The sequence below is a fragment of the Phacochoerus africanus genome, chromosome 14 (assembly GCF_016906955.1).
Source record: "Phacochoerus africanus isolate WHEZ1 chromosome 14, ROS_Pafr_v1, whole genome shotgun sequence".
NCBI lineage: Eukaryota > Metazoa > Chordata > Mammalia > Artiodactyla > Suidae > Phacochoerus > Phacochoerus africanus.
Window position 1 is genome coordinate 4921921 of NC_062557.1, and position 13474 is coordinate 4935394.

General features: G+C 61.5%; 1 protein-coding gene across 2 annotated transcripts; it reads left to right on the plus strand.

The window, feature by feature from the left end:
* Window positions 1-612: 612 nt before the first annotated feature.
* On the plus strand, window positions 613-10437 carry CYGB (cytoglobin). 2 transcript variants are annotated; one of them, XM_047758009.1, is made up of 4 exons: window positions 613-918; window positions 6198-6429; window positions 6726-6889; window positions 9188-10437. In XM_047758009.1, the coding sequence occupies exons 1-4, from the start codon at window positions 776-778 to the stop codon at window positions 9219-9221; spliced, it is 573 nt and encodes a 190-aa protein (XP_047613965.1). In that variant the 5' UTR covers window positions 613-775; the 3' UTR covers window positions 9222-10437. The 2 variants fall into 2 exon arrangements, with proteins under 2 accessions (XP_047613965.1, XP_047613964.1); XM_047758008.1 differs by lacking the exons at window positions 613-918; window positions 6198-6429; window positions 6726-6889 and adding an exon at window positions 6896-7989.
* Window positions 10438-13474: the final 3037 nt, after the last annotated feature.

Consider the following 13474-nt stretch of genomic DNA (forward strand, 5'->3'; position numbering starts at 1 on the left):
TCTAGGGTTCTTCCTCTAAATCCTCCGGAGTCTGGGGTCCGGAGCCCGGGCGAGAGCGCCGCGGACCCCAGCGGCTGGCCCGGGAGAGGCCGGGAGCGAGGGGGAGCTCAGCTCGGGTCGCGGGCGGGCGGGCAGCCACGTCGCAAATGCCTGGCAGTGTTTGACTTCGAGTCAGTTCCCCGCCGCGGGAAGGGTGCTCACACGCACACACCCCGACACGCCCGTCTGGGGAGCGGGGACCGGGGCCCCCAGACCCGCACCCGCCACGGCGCACTCCTGCGCGGCCCGCGCGGCCCTGCGCCGCGTGACCGCCCCCTCCTGCCGAGACCCCCGGCCCCCTCGCCACGCCCACGCCCCAGCCCCACCCGGCGGTCAAACTCCGCGGTGGCGAGGAGGGCGGGCGGGTGCCCGCCGCGTCGCCCCCACCCCGCCCAGCCTTCACCTTGCCGGAACTGGCTCGCGGACGCGGGCTGGAGGGGTTGGAGCGGATTTATTTTTTTTCGCATTTTTCCAGCAGACCACATCCCCGCCCCCCGCTCGCGGTCCCCCGCCCCCTGCACATATACCCTGCACAGACACACACACACACACACACACACACACACACACACACACACACACAGCCGGCGCGCACAGACACGCTCCCTCCCTCCGGCGCGCTCTGCCACTCGCCCGCCCGCCGCGCACGCAGCCGGCCCCGGCTCCCCGCGCTCCGCGCTCCGCGCCCCGCGCCCCGCCGCCGCCGAGCGAAGCCGGGCTGGGCTTGGAGCTGCTCATGGAGAAAGTGCCGGGCGAGATGGAGATTGAGCGCAGGGAGCGGAGCGAGGAGCTGTCCGAGGCGGAGAGGAAGGCGGTGCAGGCGACGTGGGCCCGGCTCTATGCCAACTGCGAGGACGTGGGGGTGGCCATCCTGGTGAGGTAGGTGTCACCCCGGCTCGACCGGGCCCCGAGGACGGACGGCGGCAGCGGCTCGGGGCAGAGGCGGGCTCGGCTCGGGTCCGAGCTGCGGCGCCACCTCCCCTGCTGCGATTGGGGCCCGGCCGGTCGGCCAGTCGGAGTGCGGGCAGCGGCGTGGGGCGCCTTGGGGTGGGCGAAGCCCCGGCCGAGGCTTTCCTGGCTCTGGGTGAGGGGCTCCGCAGGAACTAGGGACCAGAGCCAGAAGGAGGGCACCTCCATGCGTCTCCTCTTGCGACCTCACAACTCCGGCTCTGCCGGCCAGCCGTGCCTTCCTCACCAGTGACCCCAGCCCCCCAACCGAGCCGAGGTGGACACACATTTACCAGCCTCTCCAATGGGGGTGTTGGGGGCTCCCCATTCTAGAGACAGGAACACTGAGGCTCCACCACGAAGGACAAAGAGGAGCAAACCCCTTTCTCCAGCTCAGCCCCTTTCTGCATCCAAAGACTCTTGGAAGAACAGAGCAAAGGGCAAAAGAATAGAGGGCGGAGGGGGCAGACCCCAGAGGTGCGCTTTTCCCAGCTGGCCCCTTCCTGCTCCCCGGAAAAGGCCAGCAGGGAGCTCCCAGGTGAGGCGCAGGTGAATGCAGAAGCCTACCATTCCTGCTGAGTTTAGGGAAGGGAGAGGCTTCAGGAGACAGGGCCCCACCCCGAAACCCCCATCTGGGGAGGAAAGGGGTCGTTCCGGCCCCTCATGCCCCAGAGGAATGCAGAGGGACTCTTCATCACACACCCACACGCCAGGGCATATACACACCATTCCTATACAGTTAATGTCCCTGAGCCGCACCAGCCCGTAACTGGTACAGCAGCGGCAGATCCATGCTGGCTTCCCACACGTGCTGATCCCTGGAAGTGCAGGCAGGGAGGCCCCAGACCACGCTCGCCCTCAACCCTCTGTCCTTGGCAGAGGGAAGCTGTCAAATCTGGGACAGATCGAGGCATCTCGTTGCGATGGGGTGAGACCTCTCTCGTGGAAGGGACGGTTGACGTTCACGCCTGTCTCCCAGGCTTGGCCCCCTTTCTGGCTCCTCTTTCTCTCCCACACTCTCCCGCCTGCCTCCCCCAAGCCTGGGACTTACCCAGCTTCATGTTGGTGTGCCCTGATTCCAACTTAGAAGCAGATTCAGGAGGAAAAAGAGCAAGACGCACTCTCCAAGAGTTCCAGGAGGATGTCTGAGAAAGGGACAGCTGTTTTGGCAGCTCCCAGGCCCAGAAGCACAGCCGGGGGTGGTGGGGAAGCCAGGAGGGGATTTCAGATCCCAAAGCCATCAGACACCGGGAGGTGCAGATCGGCACGTGCCAGCACCCACACAATCACCCGGTGGGTAGTGGAGTCCCAGATGCACCAGACTGCCTCCCCGGAGGGCGGCCCTCAGCGGTGCGGGCCCGTGCGGGCCACCAGGCCTCAGGATGCAGCCAGGCACGCACTTGGGTCACCAAGAGGAAAGGAGGCAAAGTCCACAGGACCTTGGAGATTTTCTGTCCCGATGCCCTGCCATTTGCCGTGAGGACAGGTCCAAGATCCGGCTCCCGGGGTACCACCCAACCTCCCCAGGAATGGGGGGTCCAGAGGCAGGAACCAAACCCAGAGGTGTTTTTGGAGAGTCTGAGACCTGGGCATGGTTTCCTTTCTCTCCCTGTGCCCCTCGAATTTCCCACTCCTGGCTCCTGAAGGGAACTGGATCTGGGCTGGGGAGGCCATTAGCCAGGGTTCAGGGGGCAGGGAGGGGCCCACAGTCAACCTGAGAAGGCCTGTGATGGCAGTGAGGTCTGGCCGGCCGAGAACCCCAGCCACACTCCACCTGCCCCCACCTCTGTGTGCATGGGAGCCCGGCCCAGCCCAGCGGGGAAGAAGCCGGCCCAGCACCAGGCCCCCAGCCCCAAGTCCCACCAGCCCCCCTTTCCTTCTCCCCCTCCTGCTGTCTACCCCAGAGTGGGGGATGTGGGGGGGACAAGACTAAGCTTCTGGGGTGTCCCAAAGGCCCCTCCCCAGATCCTGTGCCCCTCAGTTTTGTCACAACCCCGTCCTGCCTTCAGGCACCCATTCACAAGGACGGACCCAACAGAGCCTGAGACAGTGGCCCTCCGACCCTTTGATCTCCCCTCCTGCCTCCCCGCTGGGCTGGGGCCAGCCGCACCCCATGCCGCTCCTCTGAGGAAGTAGTAGCCACAAGGGTGCTGGTGGAGGAGCTGCCCAGACCCCATGCTTCTTCCCCCTGCTGGGAGGAGACCAAGGGGGAACCCCCATGCTCTAGGAAGGCTCCCCACCCAGTTGTAACTGCCGCCTTCCCCCTCACACTCAGACAAGCCTGTCTCAGGCTCTCCTGGAAGCCCAGATGCCTCTGGAAGCTGAGAAACTCCCCGGGTTGGCTGCTGAGGCTTCTCCCGGGGAGGGGAGCGCAGACCTGGGCTGGGAGGGTCAGGAGGGGCCGGCGAGAGAAGCCAGGATGCAGGGACAGGGCCCCAGATTCCGGAATCCCCTGGCCCAGCAAACCGTCTTTCCTTAGGGCCATGGCATGGCACTGGGTGTAGAGCAGGGGACCCACTGGGTCCCAGGCCACCATCCCCTGGCTGAGCAGCCTCGGAGGCAACTTTGGGGAAACCATCCGAGCAGGGGCTGCCCAGGTCCTTCCTGGTCCTGCCACCCACTCTGCTGGGCAAGCTTGGGCATCAATTCCTAAACTAGAGCATGGGGATAAAACAGTGTCAACTTCAGGAGGCCGTTGCAAGGACGAGATCGTATAACTAAGTGTTCCGTGCATCTTTCCCGTTATTTCATCAATAGTAAAACGGATGCGATACCCATGCTGTTGTGACATTAAGTAACCAGTGGAGGGGCTTTGCATGCTCGCTACGCACCAGCCAAACAGAAATTATTGTTCTTAGGAGTTTCCTGGTGGCCCACTGGTTAAGGATCTGATGTTGTCACAGCTGTGGCACGGGTTCGATCCCTGGCCTAGGAATTTCCGCATGCCAAGGCCATGACCAAAAAAAAAAAAAAAAAGCATATATATATATGTATATATATAATTTTTTATTGCAATGTAAAACCACGAAAGTCTGAGGTCCTCATTTAAATCCAGAGTGGATTTTTTGTATCTGTCCTTCATGACGCTGCTTCTACAGAGAAATCCATGGATTTTCAGACTCACTGCCTCATTGGTCCGCGCCCGTGCATCTGAGAAGTGAAATGCGGGGGTGTGGGGAACTCCTCTCACACTTTGCAGATAGGAGGTGGTGAAGTGATTTGCTCAAGGTCACACTTGGCCTCCGCGAGGGGCCCTCCGGGCTCTCCACGCAGACTGTGTCCCGGTCACTCCTCCGCCAGCCTCAGCCCTGTTGCCTGGAGGGCTGGCCTGGGCCAGATGCTCTCAGTGCATCTGTTCCTGCTCATGGATCTAAGACCCAAGCCCTGGCCAAAGGGCTGCTTTGGTAAATCACCAGCCTTCTCTGATGCCAAAGGGGGACCCTCCAAAGGTGTGAAACCACCCGAAAAAAAAAACCTGGATCCAAGACCTTCTATACACTCTCCGAGGCTCCAATTAGGTTACGTAAGTCCCGGATGAGTCTGATCACGTACCTCCCACCCGGGTTGGGAACGAGAGAGCAGATCTCATCACCAGCCTCCCGCAAACCTGCAGGGCCCCGAGCCAGAACGATGGGTCAGAGGGTGTGTGAGACCCAGACTCTGCCCTTGGGCTGTGGGACCCGGTCAGACTGCGGAGAGGGAAGAAGCCGGGAAAGGTGGCAGGGAACCCGCGAATGGTCTTGGAGGGAAACCAGTGGTCCTGGGCCAGGGTGGGCACGTGGGGAGAAGCGCGGCCAAACCAGGGGAAGGGGCAGGAGGGCGGGCCACTCTGGGGACGGGCAGGCTGGCATGCGCCAAGTTGGAGCGAGGGGCAGAATGTGGACTCGGTGCTGGAGGAATGGGTGTGAGACAGTTTGGGAGAATCCTGGAATCCCAGGTGAAGGAGTTTAGACTTGGTCCGGTAGGCAACCGGGAGCCATGGAATGTTTTTGAGCATGAGAGCGACCCAGTGAAAGTGATATTTGGGGGGAAAGAGACAATTTCAGACAAACGGGAGGGGGCAGGAGGCGAAGGCCCTGGGATCTGTGCCAAGAAGTGCACGGGCTGGTTGGAGAGGTGATACATGTGGATGGGAGGCTGAGAAGGACTCCCAGAACCACAGCAGGCAGGTGATATCAATCTATATCTTTAATTAAATCAACCGATGACCACTGACTGCAGGCTGAGGAGGGAGGCAGGGCAGTGATAAGAGAAAGGAATCGGCTGGGAGGAAGGTAAGTCTCATTTCTTCCCCTCCGCGCCACCTAAGCTAAGTCACCAGGGCTTCACTTTGTTTGTAAAGAGAGGTCTGACTTTATCTGAACAAAGGCTGGCATTTACCGAGCCTCCTGTGTCCACACTCCACCCAGGACTCCACACGCTGCTTCTCATTTCATTCTCACGACAACCCACGGCAGCTTACATTAAGATAGGAACAGTGATACCCAGGGAGTTCCCGTCGTCTTGGCTCAGTGGAAGTGAATCCGACTAGGAACCATGAGGTTGTGTGTTCGATCCCCGGCCTCACTCAGTGAGTTAAGGATCGGGCATTGCCGTGAGCGGTGGTGTAGGTCGCAGATGTGGCTTGGATCTGGCGTCGCTGTGGCTGTGGTGTAGGCCGGCAGCTATGGCTCCGATTTGACCCCTAGCCTGGGAATCTCCATATGCCGTGGGTATGGCCCTAAACAGAAAAAAAAAAAAAAAAGAAAAAAGGATAGGAACAGTGATGCCCATTTCATGGATGAGGAAACTGAGGCTCTGAAAAGTTAACTTGCCCAAGGTCATCAGGGCCTGTGAGTCCAGACCTCAGGCTCTTACCCTCTCAGCTGGGACAGGAGCAGGTCTCGAAGGGTGTGTAGGGTTTGGAGAGGGGACAAGAAACAAGGAGGGCAGAGGCCTGGCAGAGGAAGCTGCCCGCCTGAGCAAGTCTGGCAGGGAGAAGTGGCAGGGACCTGGGGAGAGGGCTTCATGCGGGCCGGCTCGGCCAGAGGAAGGGTCTGTATTTGAGGGGCGGCTACGGCGGTGGGGTGGGGGTGGGGGTGGGTCCCGCCTCTCCCACCTCTCCCACCTCTCCCACCTCTGCATCCCCCCATCGTCTTGGCCACATCAGGGTGGGGCCTGAGGCCACCCCTCACTCAGTGATCCCCCCGCCCCCCGCCTCCTCCTGCCAGGTTCTTTGTGAACTTCCCGTCGGCCAAGCAGTACTTCAGCCAGTTCAAGCACATGGAGGATCCCCTGGAGATGGAGCGGAGCCCACAGCTGCGGAAGCACGCCTGCCGGGTCATGGGGGCCCTCAACACCGTGGTGGAGAACCTGCACGACCCCGAGAAGGTGTCCTCTGTGCTCGCCCTCGTGGGCAAGGCCCACGCCCTCAAGCACAAGGTGGAGCCCGTGTACTTCAAGGTGCGTGGCCGGCCCTGTGCCGCTCCGGAGCCCCCCCAGCTCTGGGGAAGCCCCCCCCCGGGGCGGCAGAGGTGACCACTGGCCCACCTGCCTCTGCCCCGGCGTGGCTGTGACTGGGAGGGGCAGCGGGGTAGGCACTGGATCTCGAGGGTGTCTGGTTCCCAAAGCGGTTGGTTGTGTCACCAAATTCGCCCTGGGCCACGTGTGGGATAGAAGGGATGCTGGGGGCTCTTGGGGATGCAGGGGGCCCTGCACTCAGCCCCCGCCCCCCCCCCGCTTCTTTCTTTCATCCCCAGATCCTCTCTGGGGTCATCCTGGAGGTGATTGCCGAGGAATTTGCCAACGACTTCCCACCCGAGACGCAGAGAGCCTGGGCCAAGCTTCGCAGCCTCATCTACAGCCACGTGACCGCTGCCTACAAAGAAGTGGGCTGGGTACAGCAGGTCCCCAACGCCACCACGTGAGGAGGCAGCCTCCCTGCCGCGTCCTGCCCGTCCCCTCGGCCCCTGACCTCCTACCTCTCCTGGCACCCAGGGGCTGACCCCCGGGGGCAGGAACACCTCCAGGAGGGTGGCTCCGGGCCCAACACAATTTCAGAACAGGCACGATAGGAAAAGGCCCCACGCACATTCTCCTCGGGGCAGAGCCATCCCCTTCCCGAGAACTGGGGAGCCCTCAGGACACCCCGGGGACCAAGGCTGCCCGGGCAGGGAGGCTCAAGGGTTCCCGGCAGGAAGGCGGGAAGCTGGCTCCTCGGGGCCGGAGGCAGCCCTGGCCAGCTCTGGCCACTTCCTCCCTGGGTACCAACCACATGGGGCTGTTTTTCGTCTCGTGCTGATCAGCGCTCCCTCCGCCTCGGCCTCCACCAGGCTGGAGCCAGGAGAATCACGAGGACACGTGCACGTGCCCCAGTGCACTCGGGGCCCACGTGCGTGTCCCTCCCACGCACACCAGCCCCGGGGTTTACAGCAGGGCTCAGGTTCCCAGTTCTGGGGCGCGGGCTCCAGGAGGGTGGCCGGCCTGGTGACTCCAGCTGACGCGGAGCACGGGGGGAGGGCTGGCCCCCAGACGTGGCGGCTGGGAACACTCCGGCCTCCCGGGGCCCCCAGGGGGCTGGGGCTCTGGGAGCTCAATGGAGGGGCGGAGGCAGGGCCGCAGGAAGGAGGAGGGCGGAGGCGGGAATGGGAAGCAGGGGTCAGCCAGCGGCTCAGGACACGCGATGGAGAGAAACTTTCCCAGCAGTTTCCCATGGAAAAGGCAGCGTCTCCTCCCGGGGCTCGAGCTGGCCCCGCGGAGCCACCGGACCTCCTGCGCGCAGGCATCCCCACGCTGCTCGGCAGAGGCGGTCCCCCGGGGGGCAGCCTGGAGCGGCCAGGCCTCCCGACCTTCCTGCCGCTGACCACGCTGCCCCAGCTGGCTCCCGCTCCCTTCCTGGTGACAGCACCTCCTCAAGAGAGAGAGAGCAGAGCCCCCGAGAAGTGCTGGCTCCAGCCAGGCAGCTACTCCAGCTGTGCACAGCTGGCCGGGGCCTCCCCAGACCTCAGGGTGGACGGGAGGCAGGTGGGTGATTTTTACCTGCCTGGGGTGGCGCTGGCAGAGCCGGGAGAGCGGCTGCCAGAAGCAGCCAGAGGGTCCAGGGAGGGGTGAGGGGGGAAGGGGGCTTGCCCTCCCACGCCTCTCCCTAGGCAGCCTCTGCCGCCAAAGATGAGTTTGTTTACAGCCAGGAGACAAGACTTCCTGCTTCTAGAGAAAAGGGCTTTTTTACAGGGGCCTAGAGGGACGGGGGAGAGAGCTGGCCAGTGCAAGCCCCTGTGAATCAGAAACACATGGACAGCACTTCCCGACACGAAGCCCTGCCCCCTTCCCTCTCTTGCCCCAGCTGGACCCCAGGGACCTAAATCTCGCCAAACCCCAAACATTAGCAAACCGCCGAGGCCTCCTGTCTGCCCGTTGCTGCTCCGGGTGGCCTGAATGGACGTGGGCTACAGTGGGGACTGGTCCGGGGGGGCTGAGCACCCCCACGTTTGGGTTACCCCAGCTCTGAGCCCTGGGGGATTGTCCCCTCATCCCTTTCCACACTGCCCCACCTCCGGTCTCCTGGGGGCAGGGGTATGACCTCCCAAAAGGCTGGGTCTCCCTGGGCCCCGGGGCCCGCAGACCCAGCCACTGGCAGGGTCCAAGTGGGTTTGGAGGGTGGGAGGGACTCACTGGGCAGTCCTAGGAGGGCTCCCTCCAGCCTCTTATCAGAGATGCAACAGTGGACCAGACGCCACTGTTTATGGGCTGTCTCTGCTCCGGGGGTGTGTGGGTGGGTGGGGGAGTCAGGAGGGGGCGTCGGGGCGGGAGGGGGGGGAGTGCAAAGAGAAGGCCTAGGAGTGGCCAGAGGGGGTGCCACGCTGAGAGGACGAGCCTCTTGAATTAGAGAGGGAAGAGCTCACGGTCCTTTGCTGTTCATGAGACACTCGCAGCAGTTCCGTCCCTGAGTTCTCACTGCGGTCGGCACGGCAGGGTCACATTTGAGAGAAAAAGATCTGAGGTTCGTTCGGATGAGCCAGTGGCGGTCACACGGCAGGATCCTGGCAGAGGAGGGCCTACAGGCTGGTCTAGTGGGCTGCTTTCAGTGGCCCCGCGTGGGTCTCAGGGCGGGTAGTGTCCAGCCTTGCCAACCCCTGACCCCTCTCCCCTGGCCCCTCTCCACCCCGTCCCTGGTCCCACTCTGTGGCCCTAGTAACCTGTCACCTCCATCTCTCGTCCACAGCCCCCCGGCCACGCTGCCCTCTTCGGGGCCGTAGGACCCTCTCTCTCCTCCCCCGTTCCTGGCAGCACCTTGAGCAGAAGGCTGAGTTCCGAAGACCCTCCACCTCTGGGTGCCAAGGAAGCTGGAGGAATCCCTGACTCGTCTTCCCGGAAAGACGCCGCCTCCGCCTCGGCCACAGTCCCCCTGGAGCCGCCGGGAGGTGGCTCTGGCTGCCTGGATGCGGACCCCAGCTCGGGGGCGCAGCGGGTGGCCTGTGGGGATGGGGGACCCTTCCTCCTTGAAGAGCCGGGCACACCCTTCTTAGCTTTTCTACTCACTGTTGGAGACGCAGGCGAGCGGCTGGCAGGAAGCAGGGACAGGTCTGTGAGTCACTCGAGGAGCAGAGCAGCCCTGTTTCTCTCTGCCTGGCCACACGCAGGTCTCCATGTCACTTATCTAGAGTACCACGCACACACGTCTACCGTATATCGGATATATTCTATATACAATCTATATAAATCTCTCTCTATATACACTGCATATCTATAACGTGTATCAGTGGGGCCCAGGGGCACGTGTAAGGCCTTGTTCTGCCCCACCGAGGGGTCCTGGCAGCTTCTGGGCAGAGACCAGAGGGTTCTGGCAGAGATGGGGAGGGGGGGGTCCCACATCAGCAGAGAGGACCCGGGCAGGGTGGGAGGGACCCAGCTTGCGGGCTGAGCACAGCCCGGGGTTCTCTCTGACCAGCTCCCCTCCTTCCTGCTTTTCCACTCGAGGCAAAAAGGATTTGGCTTTCCCTACCTCTGCCCCCCACTAAAGGGCGTGGCTCCCTGACTTGCCCCCAAACAAGGGCAAGGGCAGACAGAGGGGGCCAGAAGTTCTGGTTGCAGGACGGCCGCCCGGGGGAGGGGCCAAGGTCAAGAAGCCTCAGAGGCCGCCAGCTCCACCGCCTGTGTGGCTAAGACCACCCGCCGGCAGGAGGGGGTCCAGGCTGCGGTCAGAGGGGCCTTGCCTCCCCGGCCCCTCCCGGCTGCCGGCCGGCGGTCGGTGCCGTCCGTCCATCTGGCTGGCGTTGCTGGGGAGCCCTCCACGTGTGCCCCCCTGATCACGTGTATCTCCCTCCAGGATATTCTGCTGCTGTGGCTGCTGTGCCTGTGTCTCCCCTGTCCCCTCTTCGTGCAGCCATCTGTGTAACGGCCTGTCCTCCTTTTGTAGTTTCTGATGTTTGTAACCAGACCCAGCCGTGTCATTAAACAGACTCGTTCTTCCTGTGTCTGTGCAGGCTCATTTGGTCTTTTCCTGCCACCTGCCCCTCGCCTCTGTCTCTCCCGCTTCGTTCCGGACTCGGGGCTCTGTCTTGAAAGGCTCCCCCCCCTCCAAAGTTCCCCCTCACCTGTGTCTCAGCCTGGGCCGGTCCATGGGGCCCTCCACCTGGGGCTCAGGGCTGGAGGAGGCCTCACCTGCTTACTTGGGAGCCACTGGGCTGGGGTGACTCTGGGCTTGGGGTGGGGGGGAGGGGCGGGAAGGGAATCCGTGCTTGTTTAAAAAAGTCCAAGGGCTTTTAATCTTTTGTTGTGGAAATCTCCTCCCTGGCGAGGATAGGATGGTCGAGGGAGGAAGCAAGAGGGAGCTGATCCGAAAGGAGGTGGGCCCTGCTAGTCTCAGAGCACAGCCACCCCAGAATCCCACCTTGACCTTCTTGACCTGAGCTGGGTGTCCTGAGCCGGCGGGAGAGCTGAGGCCCATCCTGCTGCTCTAGGTGTCTGAGAAAGGAAGTTCAGGAGTTCCCGTCGTGGCTCAGTGGTTAATGAACCCGACTAGTATCCATGAGGATGCAGGTTCGGTGCCTGGCCTCGCTCAGTGGATTAAGGATCCAGCGTTGCTGCGGCTGTGGCTGTGGCTGGCAACTATAACTCCCATTTGACCCGTAGCCTGGGAACCTCCACATGCCACGGGTTTGGCCCTAAAAGACAAAAAAAAAAAAAAAGAAAGAAAGAAAAGGAAGTCCACTCTCACCGCCTTAACCCCAACCCCTTCCCTGAGCCCCCAGCCCCTTGTATCTCCCACCCCACAGCCAGGCCTGCCCACCGCCCCCTCCAGTCAGCAGCAGCAATTCCCCCGAGGAGGGACCAGGAGGTCACCACCCCCGGGTGGGCTCAGGAGAAGCAGGAAGCAGCCTCTGCCCCTTGGGAGGGCTCCCAGCTGCCTGGGAAGGCTCAGCTGACACACAGGATAAGTCTTGTCTCCCAGGCTGTGAACTCCTTGAATGCAGGCTGCGCAGCACAGGAGCTGGGTAGAAATCCAGAGAATAAATAAATACCACTCTTAGAAAGCAAGACCAGTACCCGGGGCCAAGAGTGAGCTGCGTGCACTGACACGGCCATGAGAGCAGAGAGGCCAGGCTGAGGACGTGGCCTTTCCAGGGAGGCTGCGCTGCAAGAGAGCTCCGGGCTCTGGCTCAGACTGTCTCCCAACGTCCCAATGCTGTGTGACCTTGGACAAGTCACTCAGCCTTTCTGAGGCACGGTCACCTCTAATTTTTTTTTTTTTTGCCACACCCATGGCACATGGAAGTCCCCAGGCCAGGGATTGAGCCCGTGCCATAGCAATGATAATGCCTGATCCTTAACCCACGAGCCACCAAGTCAGACCAGCCATCTGGTCACCTCCGATTTAAAATAGGAGAGGAAAAAAAAAAAAACAAAAAGAGAGAAAAATATAAAATAAAATAGGAGAGAACATGAGGCTTGTCTCGTGAGGTAGTTACCAGGAGCAGGAGGATGCAGGCCACAATGCCAGGGACATGGGAACGCTCAGGACAGAGGGACCACCAGGCCATCCGAAGCGAGAGATGGGAGGAAGAGTGGGGGTGGGCTGGGCTGAGCGAGGCATCTTGAGAGACCTCTGGGTCCTGGGCCTCATGGCCCCTGTGGGGCCGCAGGGCTGTGAGGACTGAGAGGCGGAGGAGCCTCTGTCGTGGGGGGTGGAGGAGAGCGTCTGGGAAGAAAGCCCCCTCCCCATTCCACTTCAGTTGGCTTGAAAGGGGGGAAGGGGGAGTGGCTGTTGTGGCTCAGCGGTAAGGAACCCGACCAGTATCCATGGGGATTTGGGCTCCATCCCTGGCCTCGCTCAGTGGGGTGAGGATCTGGCGTTGTCATGAGCTGCAGTGTAGGTCGCCGACGCGGCTCGGATCTGGGGTTGCTGTGGCTGCGGCTGTGGCTGTGGCTGGTAGCTGCAGCTCCAGTTCGACTCCTAGCCTGGGAACCTCCATAGGCTTTGGGTGCGGCCCTAATCAGACAGAAAAATACAAAACAAAACAAAACAAAACAAAAAGCCCAACGGGGGCGGGGCCTCAGAGCTGGACTCATTCTGGAATGCGGCCCTTGAGAAAGGATCTCTCCACTGCCCACCTGGAAAGAGAGGACATTGGCATAAGTGATTCAGCCCACACCTGGCCAAGGGGTGCTGTGAGGGGGGAGGTGGGCAAGGTCCAAACAGGAGGAGATGCTGGGCAGGGCCCCCTTGTCCTGGTGGGCTGCAGGGTACGGGACTAACGCCTGGGGTTTTGTTTTGTGCCGTCAGCTCAGGGATAACCTTGTCTCCGAAGAGCTGAGCAACTGGGTCAGCTCCCCGTGGCCTGCTGGGGCTGTGAGTGATGGGGTGTCAGGAACAGGGGGTGCAAAAGCTGTGAAGCTCCTTCCCGGCCAAGCGGTCCCAGCTGCGCAGCCCCACAGCGACCCCTGCTGGTCATACCGAGAACCTCACCCAGGAAGCCGCAGCCTGAGAGGCTGGCAGAGGTACCTTCCTACTTGTTTTCCTGTAGGGCTCATCTTCCTCCTTTGCTTTAAAAGAGGCAGTGCCCCAGCAGAACCTGTGGCAAAAAGAGAAAATGTGGGCTCCGTATGTATATTTATGAAAACATTCTCCCATATTTGGAACCAGGTGGTAAAAGTTAATAAATACTCTATTTTTATTTTTATTTTCCAAATGAATTCCTTCCTTCTTCCTTTCTTTCTCGTTTTAGGACCGCACCCATGGCATATGGAGGTTCCCAGGCTAGGGGTCTAGTCAGAGCTACAGCTGCCGGCCTACACCACAGCCACAGCAACTGGGGATTCAAGGCACGTCTGCAACCTACACCACAGCTCACGGCAACACTGGATCCTTAACCCACGGAGCGAGGCCAGGGATCGAACCTGCAACCTCATGGTTCCTAGTTGGATTCATTGACCACTGAGCCACGAAGGGAACTCCAAGAGACCTCAGTTTAGAAGCAGCTCAACTCTGAACACAGGGTGGGCGAGTGAA